Source organism: Corvus brachyrhynchos, unplaced genomic scaffold, assembly GCF_000691975.1.
Source record: "Corvus brachyrhynchos isolate BGI_N302 unplaced genomic scaffold, ASM69197v1 scaffold223, whole genome shotgun sequence".
Classification (NCBI taxonomy): Eukaryota; Metazoa; Chordata; class Aves; order Passeriformes; family Corvidae; genus Corvus; species Corvus brachyrhynchos.
The window spans coordinates 2,880,221-2,893,180 of NW_008237174.1; the positions used below are offsets into that span (position 1 = coordinate 2,880,221).

General features: G+C 40.5%; 1 protein-coding gene across 3 annotated transcripts in view; it reads right to left on the bottom strand.

Moving 5' to 3' along the window:
- LOC103612025 (glypican-5) overlaps window positions 1-12,329 on the bottom strand; it is a 314,786-nt gene extending 302,457 nt beyond the window's left edge. For 2 of the 3 annotated variants that reach the window (XM_017728808.1, XM_017728809.1), the window contains exon 1: window positions 12,166-12,274. In XM_017728808.1, coding sequence (XP_017584297.1) covers window positions 12,166-12,274 — 109 coding nt within the window. Of the gene's footprint in view, window positions 1-12,165 lie in introns of all 3 variants that reach the window. The other variant, XM_017728810.1, reaches the window with a different exon arrangement.
- Window positions 12,330-12,960: the final 631 nt, after the last annotated feature.

Consider the following 12,960-nt stretch of genomic DNA (forward strand, 5'->3'; position numbering starts at 1 on the left):
ATCGTTATAAAAAGCCTCTATTCCTGTCCATGGCCACCTGTTTACAATGAACACTATGAAACCCAACAAAAACAGCAATAGAAAAGGTAAAGAAATTATTATATCCCCTACAGACATACCTCTTTCCCACAGCAATCTAAAACAGGCTAAAGGAAGTTCTCAAAAGCATTTCACAGCACAAATCAGAAAAGATGCTACACAACTGCAAAACAGTCATGGCAAAGTGTGAGAACTGTTAAAGCTCTTCTTTCTATTAAGAATCCATGAAGGTTTGCATCAATACTTACATTCCAAATACAAACATCTGCAGAGATTCTACCTTTAGCATGGTACAAAGACAAAAGTCTCAATAGAGGAAAATGAACGGAGCCAACCTCAAGCCTTTCCCTTTCCAATTAAAAGATTCAGAGCAGATGAAGTTATTCTCAGCAGGACAAAGCTGCTGGATCCTCCCACATCTGACAAAAACCACCCTTCAATTGTTGTAAATAGGCCTGTAAGACTGCGGGAAAGATCTGGGAGTATGCTGGAAAGACATAACTCATCAGTTCCTTACTTCCAAGTCCTATTCTCACACTGCTTTCATTCAGATTCACACCAAAGCCAAGAGCTCCTCCACACAATGCCTGAAGAACAGTGGGAGGGTCAGTGGGAAGCTGCTAGGTAGCAGCACCAATCCTTTCCCCACTGAAATGGATAGGAAATAATGCAGCAGATTTTTTCTATAACCACACAGATCTTCCTAATTCTGAAATCTAAGATATCTGAGTTTACAGAAAATGTCTTGAGCTTTTTGTAAGGCCGGTAACAATTAAGAGATTCAGTACTTCATCAAGTAAACCCCAACTCTCAGGAAAATAGCAAACAAAAGGCATAATCCAATAGCTGCTTCCAAAATATTTACACTCCATCTGCATGGCCCAAAGTATAGAAATGCAATCCAAACAGATGTCCATGAAAAAGGCACAGGACCAGGAATCCACATTAACTCCAAATCTGGTATGTTGCATGTGTCATTTCACAGATATTTCTGAGGAGAGATGAAAAGCCATGCCCATTAAAAGTCATAGGGAGGAGTCAGTTTCAGTGAGAATCATGTTCACACACCATGGATTTGAGCAGACACCTCTACATGGTTATAGCACAGCAGCTACTTTGATGTCACCTCATCCCTGCATCCTTAGAAATGCCAGTCTCCCCACACTGGTGTACACAGGACTGGCCCAAGCGCTGCTTCAAAGCAGCTCTGACAGCCTTGCCATGGGGAAGGGCACCTGTCCAACTCCAAATCAGGGATCCTACACTAGTGCCCAGTCAGTACAGGGACAGCATTCAACAAGGATTTCCCTGCTCTGCACATACATTCTTCCTCCCCTAGAGAGACACCTAAGGGAAAAGCATGGAGGATAAAGGGGGAAAAGCTGAAGTGACAAAGAGGTGAAAAAGGACTGACCTATGTACTTGTCCATTTGTGCTATGGGGGGTTGAAACACACCAGCACACAATCACAAAACAAGCGTAACAGCAGTTCTACTTTCCTTACTTCCATAGTCTGCTACAATTCTAAAAACTTTTGAACATGTTTTGTCTGAAAGACATGAATGAATAAGCTTATTTAAAATCAAGTACACCTCTTTTTAAACTAAAGTATCCTCCAAGCCTGCCAACCCCAGTGCTCTCAACTGATGGGTGACCAAGGAAGCCACGACATTCCACAGTACCAAGAAAATTACAAACTAAGATCAAACGCAAATTCTGAAATCTGACCTAAAAATCCCAATGTAACACAGAATACTCGCTCTTACACTGAAAAACATGAGCCTGTTGCTTTCACACCCCCTCCATCTGTCTGTAGTCCTGTCACCTGTGTTACAGGAACTGCAATCTGCCTGGGACCCATCAATTGCTTCTTATTACAGTGTCTTAGGGCTTCTTACGCAGCCCCAGCCCATAAATAAAATACCCCACAACAGCAACAAGTCATTTTCTGTTAATAACTGGCTGAAAAGAAAAACTTTATTCACACCTAACAGTTTAGATCAGTAATGTGTTATGGTACACAGCATTATTAAAAGGCATATAATCAAATTACTCTAAAAGGAAAACAGATTACATCTACATAACAGATTCATTAATTTGTCTAAAAAACGCAAAATAATCTAAGTCATTCTACATTTGCCTTCTAAACCAAGGGAAAAAAAACCCCAATGGCAGTGTGTATCTGTAAACCTAAAAAAAATATTTAATTTTCAGAGTACAATATTCATCCACTCAAGTCTACAGTTGGCACACTGCAAACTGAAATGCCACCATCACTGGGGCAAGGAGCTATTTATATTTTCTGTGTTCCTCTGAACATACTTGCTTTGAAATTCTGCTCTCTTAACCTTGCACTCTCAGTCATTTTCTTTTTAAGTCTGAAAACACAATGGTGAAAATGAAGAATTTCCTGTAAATTACTCCTTTTGCACTAAACTATCTACAAGGGTTTTACTCCTATTTTTATTGAGCTGCCCAAAATTTACAATATTGCAGTACCAACACTATTGCTCAAAAAAGATCTACAATTTTGGATCCAGAATTGGCCTAAGAAAATGTCTCTCCTGTTTTCAAATTCACATGAAAAGGACTAATAAAACAACAAAAGGAGTTTTAAACAACTGATCATCTTTGGGAGAGAAGGATGTGTAATAAAAAGCTGAATTATCATTGAAATACCCCCAAACTGACAGACAGTAACCATTTTATTCCAAAAACGTTTTGTGCAGGATCTTCATACACTCACACTCTTACTCAAAACTTTGTCAGAACACATTGTTTTCTCAGATCTTCACCCACTTTTTTCACAAAATGTCAGACCAACTTTGGCAAGCAGGAACTTGGACTCGATTGCATGGAGAAGAATTTGATTTCAGATTTCCTGAAGCACTCCCAGAGCCAGCAGCAGAATCACTGGGTTGAGGGACTTGATGAAATCAGACTGAGCAGTAATGACACCTGATGGAAATGCCACGTTGAGAACAAAAGGGAAATAACAGGAGAAAACCACCCACCTTCTAGTCCACAGGAAGGAGATGACAGAAATTTCACAACACTGTTGTGAATTAAGTGTGTAACTCCAGAAGAAAGGACACTAAAGGAGATACCAGGTAGCCAAGCCCTCAGATTCATTTGCTCACTTTGCTTTTGCAGGCTTTTTGGTATTTTTTTTTTTTTAAATGAATGAACACTTTGTCTCCAGCCATCTTTGTGTTTTGTATCTCCACTAACATACCATTAGTTTATTGGGCTACAGCTCCACCATGCTTTTCTACTCTGAAAATAAAGCCAACAGCCTGACAAGGTACTGGGAAGAATGAAGAGGAAAAAAAAGAAATACAAACACCAACAGGTGAAATACGGACAGGGATAGAAGATAACCAAATACACGCTTCACATGATACGTGTGTGCGCTCATTACATTTCTTCTTGGAGCACCAAGATGCCCTACCCACATTGCCTGAACAACAGTTATAAATAGATTATGAAGAGACTGTCCCTGCCCCAAATTGCTGACATTCTAGGCATCAAATGGCAGTCACAGCCAGACAAGCTCAGGAAGCAAGTTTACATGATGATTATCAAGGCTAAATGGATGATATCTTATCTAGATGATTTGCTGTTTCCTTTTAAATGTATTTAATGTTTATTTCTCTCAGCACTTCACATGGAATTATCCTGTCCTTTCAAAGCCTCAGGCCAAAGTTCTGTAAAATCTGTATTTAATAAATTGAATGTTACAAAGATACCTAAACAATACAGCACTTTTGCTTGGCAGTCAAAGCATTGCAATTCCAGAAATAAGCCAAAAACTTCAACACTTGTAAGTATATAATGATTGCCAGTATAAGCTTCTGGCAATATTATCCAGTTATCCACAAGCACCATTCTGCATATGCATTCCTCAGAAAGAACTGCACCATTTCAGAAGCCAAACCTGCATACAACGCACAGGAACTCTCGTAACAGCAAGCTACTCACAGTGCTGGTGACTCCCAAGTGTGACTGCTGATTGCCACTGGATAAAAGGTCATTTTAGTGTAATAGGTGAGACTTAATGTAGAGTTTTCCTATGTTTAAGGTGAAACCCACTATTAACAATACAGTCCCTAGCTGTAGTTATCCTATAAAGACTTATGTGGACATGATCCTTGCTAGATATGGTTTGCAGGACAGCGATTTCCATTCTATGGCTAGAATTAAGTGTCCTTCCTAGGTTTTGTATGCTTTCAAATCAAGTGGGAAAAAAGCCATCAGAATTTTGTTATTTCCTCCATTATTCCTCTGGCTTTTCCTGCATTCTTTTAAAGACTTGTAATTTCTTCTTCTTAAGCTGCCCAAATGACAAGAAGCAGCCAAGGGATATATTAATGCAATCAGAAGCACACAGAAATTACCAAGATCATCAGTTATTTACATTCTGTTGGAGTCAGAGATGCTGATGAAACACCAGGGTCACAGGTGCTGTAGAGATCCAGGATAAATCCTGGTGCCTCTCTCAGGGCTGCCAGTAAGAGTCAAGGCAGACAACAGCTGATACACAGGCAGGAAGGACAGAAGGGGGCAAAAGCATGAGAAACCTGGTCAGTGCAAGAGGCAGCAGATGCATCAGAGTTTGGGTTGGCCTTTCACAAGTATTTTGTTTACCATGACCTTAAGGAGAGTTTTAAGAACAGCATGTAAAGGAAGGCAGTGAAGGCACAGAGCATCTTTACAGCTCACACATCTCTAATGCGAAAGGGAGCATAGGAGAAGCCAAAACTGTACCCATCTGAATTTTTATACTGAGAGAAAAGGCTGGAATTACTGGCCTGTGACAGGACCTGATATTTAGATCACAGGTGACCAGCAGCATGGATTACACTGGAAAATACAAGATGGAAGGTGTCTTTTAGATGCAGGAGGGTGGCACTATTAAAGAGACACAGAATGGGATCAGTAGTTTGATTAGGGAAATTATCTTTTCAGTACGATTTAAATAACCTTGAATAAACAGTGAAAACCATAAAAACCCATCAGATACTTGCTTTCTGTTATGTATCCTATGGGAAATGAAACAGTATGGAAAAAATCTAGAGGCACACAGTCTCAGAGGACATGAGAAGCCGGAATTAACTTCTGCACAAGCTCATTTTGTGTTTAATATGCACTACAGGAAAATTTTAAAGGTGAGAGTTTATTTGGGGTCTTTCCACATTTAATTTTAAACTTGTATGTACATAGAAATAAACCCAATTTCTTAAATCATTAGTGGGTAGTAGATCATCCCACTGATTTCAATATCTATGAAAAATGGAACAATACAAGACACCAAGGAAGAAACTTACTGATTCTTTTGTAACATACAGCATGAAAGCATCAATCTGAATCTAGAATCCTGACAAAAGTGTACACACAACTTCTGAAAATGTATTATTCCAAAGCATCACAGGTAGTCTTTCAGCCACCTCACACCATTCAGAATGTTTAGAGACAGAATACACAAGCTGCACAGTGAGTTCAATAATCTCCATTCTCAATGTAATGTTAATATTTACTCACAGTCCCTGGACCACCACCAAGATTTTCTTTTAATATTCAGAAGATAAAAGGTGAGAGCATTAGGGAGCAGGACATTGCAAACTTTTTATTTTGCTGAGAAAAGGACAATTACAGGAAAGAATTTAACACCCCCTTCCATCAGCCCACATGCAGACAAAGACTGAAGTCTTAGCAAAGCCCCGGGCTCTAAAATCATACGTGGCATATAGAAGATAAAAACTTATGGGAAATAATACATTTGTAATGGTAAAATTTCAGGATCAATTGACACAATGGAACAAGTAGGCAACGTGTTCAAAGCAGGAAACCTGAAGCGTAATAAAGCTGCCATCAGCACACAGTCAACATTAACAATTCTGTTGTGGCAACCAAAAGATAACTTGGGGAAAGAAGAACGAAGGGACAGTGAGCCCAACAATGGATAACTGCACCACTGGATAACTGGTACATCTTGGCCTAGACTTGGCAAGCTCTGGTATTATCAGTCTCCAGGGTAAAAGGGAAGCATGTTCATATTTCTGATAGATCTCCCTGTTCATTTACTGCCCACAACTGCGTGAAGTGGCCCTGCAGCCTCACCTGATCTGACAGTCCTGTGTGCAGCAATGGAAACACGTGGCAATAGAGGGGATAAAATCTGGGTGGCAGAACCAGAAGACCACCTCTGGCTACCCACAGGGTAATGCTTCACTACCATGGCACCTAAGTTTCCTGGTCACACAGGACATTTATTTCTGATGGACTCTGCCTCTCCTGCCCGACAGTTCTTCATCTTCCATTGCCTCCACCCAACATAAACTGTTTTACACAAGATAGCAAGCTAGTGGAACTCCTGTCTCCAAACGGATGGCACACTGTATTTACCAACTTTCAGGCAGCATCAAAATACAAAGGAGGAATCTTATTCCCACAGAGTTGATGAAAGCCATCCCTTTTCTCCTACTGCACCTGCTCCGGAACACTGACCCGGTCCTCACTTAGGGCAAAGTAGCCCAACCATGCCAAGATCAAGGACAAAAGGAGCATCTCCTACTCCTGCAGCAAACACCTCAGGAGACTAAAATCAGACAAAATTCCTTTCCCTTCAAGGTCTCTAGAAATCAAAAATACTTTTTTTAGAAGGATCCTATGGCATATGATGTGCCACTTTAGGAAACACATTTTCCCTTCCATGTTCCTCCCTTCACCTATCTGGAGCACCAATGCACCCACACTGAGGTACTTTCCAAAAGTGCTTGAAGTCTGTAAACAAAGAGTATCCCATAAAGTGCTGAGTTTACATTTCAACTAAGACCAGCAGCAGCCAAGATAAGGCTGGTTTTGTCACAGGGATGAAAACAGGCTTCTTGTACCTACAGCCCCAAACACAGCCAGCAGTGTTCCACCAGCAGGCAGCTCACAGCTAAGAAGGGATATTCCAGCCTTGGACTGCATCCGTAACCCCAACTCTCACTCCTGCTGGAGAACGCAGATCCAGTGGTCCTCTGGGACAGGAATGGGACAGAAACACTCTAGCGGAGCCTCTCTTCCTGTAGGAAATCATTTTTGCCACGAGCCAAACCAAATTCTACATCCTGGCCAACTTTCAGCTCAAAGGTCAGCAGAGTACAAAACAAGTGGAAAGGGGCAGGTAACAATTTGTCTGAGTAAATGACCAAGCAGTACAGGACTACAAAAACCTATTCAAAAAACAACACTTCTGCATTTCTATAATCCAGCAGTAAAAAACAGGAACCAGAAGCACTGGTGGTGAGTTTTGGCAAGTTTCTGCTGGTGATGGTTGGCTTTTTTTTAAAAAGCTCATTGATTTTGGACTGCATCCATCTCCAGCATTGTGGCTACACTTCATGTAGTAATTTACTTCAATCCAGAGTACGTTTCTACAGCCAAGTCTTTGTTTTGTAAATGTCACTGCACTTCAACACCATTAACCAGACACCCCTATTTCAAGCTGATATTCCTAAATTCAGTAAAAAGAAGTATCAGCAACACTGCAACTGAGCCAAATGAAAATAGAAAATGTTTTTGACTCCATATAGCTCTGAGTGCAGCACAGTGTATAATTCATGTCTGGGAGAGTTTGGATCAGTTGATTAATGGGCCCACTAGTGCTATCCATCCCAAGACCCCCTGAAACCACCCAGTCATCCCCACTCCCCATGGAGGCTTTCAGAGGAAAACATTTGAGCTTAAGGACTTCATGGATCAACTAGGCATTAACTTTCAGGCATTTTACTGACAACCAGAAGTCCTGGACTCCATGCCTGCTACAACAAGCTTCCCTTTCCATCTCATATCAGTCATGTCCTTCCCAGTTGCCTGCTTGGATCAGATGGCAACAAGGCAAACAATACGCAGGCACTGCAATGTCTGAGCAACTGCAGCTATTAGAAACTGCAGCAAGGTGCTTTCCCAACTAGCATCTTTCCATTCCATATAAAGCAGAAGGTAAGCACAGTTTTGCCAAACCCCCTTGGGTTAGGAGTGAGAGGAACAGTGCTCCAAAGCTCATCTTCCCTCCTGTAGCTGGGAGAACACTGGAACTGGGACCACCACCTGACCCTCAAGGTCAAATGAATGTTATTTCAGAAAAGCAAGACAAATTAGTGCTTTATGACCAAGAAGTTTTCATTCATGGAAGCTTTCCCTTCAGAGGCTAAGTGAACAACTCCTATTGCCTGCTGCAAAAACAAGTGCAGAGAACAGTCATTTTTTTAAACTGCTGAGCTCAAAGTTTTTCACCATATCTCTGATAGCTAATTTGGTCACTGAAAAGTATGTAGGTTTAAAAGTATCTTGTTCTGCCTCTCTGGAAAGACCATCGGCAGAACAAATAAATTAACAGTGTTTGGATTCTCATTACCACAAATTAGCCTCAGCACAAGATGACAGGAGCAGAGCCAAGCTGTCTGTGGGTCCTTATGTGGCACCTGTTAGCACTCCATAAAGGACACAGAAAAGGGAGGCCAGGTTCTCTCTGCTGTCTGACCACAACAAAGCTTTCCCGTCAGACTATTGATACCTCTTCTGACAGCAACTTTCAGCCTGCACACCCACACCGCTCCTAATCCACTAACAATGAAGCAGTTGCCTTACTTGAAGTGTCCCCATGGAGTGGAGGGACTGCATGAGGAAATTGGGACAGGAATGGATGACTGCCAAATAACATGTATCCTCACCACAAAGACATCCATCTAAAACAATACATTTGTTTACATGCAAGCCTAAAATAACCACTGGGACAAAGAAAACAGTAAGTTCAAAAGAGAATCTTTGGATCATCAAAGGAGAAAGTGAGATACAAAATGAAAGTGTCCTGTTTCATCATTCATTTAAAAGTTCTGCTGGGCATTTCAGGCTGCAGCCACAGGAGCAAACACAAAGGCAGGCACATCTTTAGATGGGACAAAGTGACCTGCTCCAAAATGCCTCCAAAACAAAGCCAGCTCTGAAGAGACAAAGGCTGACCGGGAGGATCATTACAACAGGCATATTCTCCTCCATTACACTGCTCCTATTACAGCCTGGATCACTTACTCATCTCATGCACTTACTCCTCCTTGCCTGTGATTCCATGTGGAGCAGTCACACATCTGTCGAGGGACTAAAACCATGGTTATAACCTTGAGGCCACACCATGGACCAGAACATGAAGAGAAACGGAATGCATCAGCTTTCCATGAAACCCTCCCACAGGGCCCTGTTTGCTTTCAACGTGTCAGACACCTGGAACATTTTGTGTCACTATATGATTCTGCAGGAGCTAATTCTGAGGCTGTGCCTCCCAAACAGCCAGTTGGCGCTTTCATTACTGCCTCTCTCCCTTCCTCCTGTCCTGTTACTCATGGGGAGGACATTTTGCAGCCTGCAGTTGATGCCAGTGGGCCTCTTCCTATCAGTGCTTTCAGCACTCGAGACAGACATTCAAGCAAAAAAAACAAAACAAAACAAAACAAAACAACAAAAAACAAGAGTTTGATTTAGTAAAGTGTTTGAGCAAAAGACTGGCTTGTTAATATTGAAAACTTTAAATGGGGAAATACAGTGGGACTGAACCTTAGTGCTAAAGCTGCCCGTATATATGGATTGGGCACTAGCCCAAATAAAACAAGCCTGCCCACAGCTGCGATATATTTAATCAGGTCTTACAGACCAATTATTTTGCACAGCTAAATCCAGCACTTGTGAAAATTGTCTTATTTCAGCTGTAGGAAAAGCTACTAAATAACATTTTCAATTTCAAGAAGAAAACTCAAGAAAGTATCTCTTCAAGTCCAAAATATCCCCAGCCAACAGCAGTACCGAGGCAGTACAGAAGGAATATTTAACCAAACACATATCAAAACTTCTACTCACGTGAGAAAGCTCCTTATTATTAATACTTGTGACACTTAAATGTCCTCAGAACTGCCTTTTGACTTCTTTGAAAGAATCTAAGGCGATAAGAACTTAAAAAAAACCAAATAAAACAAAAACACATTCTCCTTGGGTGTCTCCCCCTTCCAAAAAAGTTGATCTCTTTTTCCCCAATGAAATTCAACTCCCACCACTATGTTCTCAGAGATGGACTACTGAAAATCCATTTCTTACACCACAGTAATCTTGAGAATTATTTCACTAGTACTGGTATAATATTAGTGGTATTGTCTGCTTTAAGTGCATAAAAAGCAGTTAAGACTTCCTTTCCCCAGAAGCAGGCAGCAAGGCTAACTACTGCTTTGCTTTGACTAAACTAACAGTACTAAAAATGTGTATATATAAAAGTAAATTGTGCATGAAAATTGTACAAGTAAACACCACCCCATACAAATGAATAAAGTGCTATTTTTCAGAAAGGCTGAGTCAGTTCTCACTGCTGCAAGAAACATGAAATCTAAACAGCATCTGAAAGCTTCTAAAATCAGGGTTTCCTTTTCTCAGGCTGTAAAATGTGCTGTTGGCACACTCACTTTATCATTGAAAATAGCGACACATGAAAGCAGACCAAAAGGACAGAGTTAATTCAATGCAACAATCTTCTCGATCTGTAAATGTCTCGCACAGCACCACTCTTAGCAACAGAATGTTTATCCAGCACAAGATAGAGAGGCTTTTCACTGACACCTGGGACAAAACCAGAGAACAAAAGCAGCTCCCAATGCAAGCAAGCAAAGTTACATTTTTCAAGTGTTCCCACCTAATGCAGACAGAAGGCCAGCCATAGCAAGTCACAACAAACAACCTATTTACCCACTTCCAGAAAATGCTTGTAAATTTAAACTGTGTGAAATGTCTAACTACCGCTTTCATTCCATCAAAAGGCTTCATCAGCAATGGACAATAAAGCCTCTGGCTTGACCTAAAAGGGCTGGTAGGTTAATCTATTCTGACCTTACCTTTATTCAATCATAATACTGAAAGATTGCTTGAATGAATAACCAGCGTTTAACAATGCCAACAGCCACCCTTTCACTACAGTGCTCCTCTGAAGTGCCCTCCAAGCCAATTTTTTAATGAAGGGGGTATCAAACATTTTCAAAAATTAATTGTAAAATAAACCAAAATGTTATTTCTCACTCATGGGTAAAAAAGGAAAGAGATATAAAAAAAACAAAAGCAGAAGAAAATTTTTCTCTTGTCCCTTCATGTCTCTTTCAGACTTCCACCATCACTTATTGTCAATTTAAGATAATATGCTGTCTCTTATTAACTGTCAGTCTCATCTTTTATTTATAGTATTTTCACTCAAATGGGAGAAACTAGACAAAAAAAGATACTACTTGATAAAACCTGCCTTCTAACAATAGGCTTAATCATCCAGGCCCCAACACTTGGTATTTTAATAACTACTGGCTTCATTTCAGAACCCATTCCGTAAGAGTGCTCAGCACTGAACATGGCAAAGCAGAGTGTTAAAATTAAGCATGTAATTAGTCCCACAGAGGTCACTAAGCAGGATTCATCACTCATTGAGTGATTTAATCACTCAACTCTCATAAGTTTAAAGTTCACAGCCTATGTTTAAATGCCCTTCTGGAGAAAAGTCTCCAGTGCTCAACACTACAGTGCACAGTTATACCCAAGCATTTTCCTCCTTGTAATAGTACAATAACCACCTGTACAAAGGAACTAAATAGTCTCATATGTGCCTGTTAGAGCAAGGTACTCTTGCACTTAGACATGAAGCAAGAGCTGTGTTCTCATTTGACACCTCAGTTAGAGCACTTATTCTTCAGCATCAACAAAAAAATGCGCCTTCATGCGACGTTCTACACCTGCAAATGGTTTGGCAACACAAGAGAGTATCAAAAAGCAAGACCATCAGGCACTGAAAAGACACTTGAAAATGCCTTTAAAAATCCACACTAACCCCAGGAACAAAGTCTTGGCTTCAATCTATTCCTGATTAGATTTAGGAAGATGCTTAACATACCAGACAAGATTAAGTGCCATCACCTTTATCCAAAAGCACAATCATCAAAGAACTGGGAAGCAAACCATAAGGCAGTGACAACAGCATGTGATGCCAGAGGAATGAAAAACAAAGATAAGAGCTTTCCTCTGGCTTGCAGAGGAAACTGTTATAAACTACTCAAAAATTCCTACCTTGAAAAGCTGTGATGTGACCAACAATCATGTACTTCAGTTCAAAGTTCAGTGCCTGGATACTCTGAGTCCTCTCCCTTCGAACAGCTGCCTGGTAGCTTTCTTCCATTCTTTTGGTGCAACATGTTGGTGCCCTGTGTTGACAGATCTGTAAATCTGACTCTTAAAGCAAACAAGAAAAACACAATAATCAGAAAACGCTTGAACTTACGCTACCGAAGTAATGCTTCTTAACATCAGAAACACCACATTTTAAATTTTGAAACAAGACAAAACCCACAAGGAATGACAATGTGAAACTCAGATGTTGTCAGAAGGACACAAAGTTGTGATTGTTTCATCTAAATTTAAGTAACATTACATTATCAGCTGATAAGTTATTTTACACTGTTAAGAACACTGGGCACAAAAGTTACCTGAACACAGTCAGTGGCAGCACAACAATCATCATCATGAAGATGAACCATCAAAGGGGCAACATTCCCACTATACATCTGGTGCTGAGGGTATCAAAATTTGAATGTGTGTTAACTTGAATGTTAACCATGCCTCAAATTAGGATCCAATACTCACCCAGATTGTGCCTCAAGGAATCACCTATTCACCTCTTACACTAGGGGAACCTTCTTTAAAAAATCTGAGCTCCTGGGCAGCTCACAAAAAAAAAAAAAAATTAAAGGCACTGCAATCACTCTCACCTTGCAACTACAGAGAAAGTTGATTAAAAGCTTCATTCTTGTAGAATGGGGGGTTTTTTTAATCATTCCATCTTTGTATGTGTTTCAGCAAGTTTAA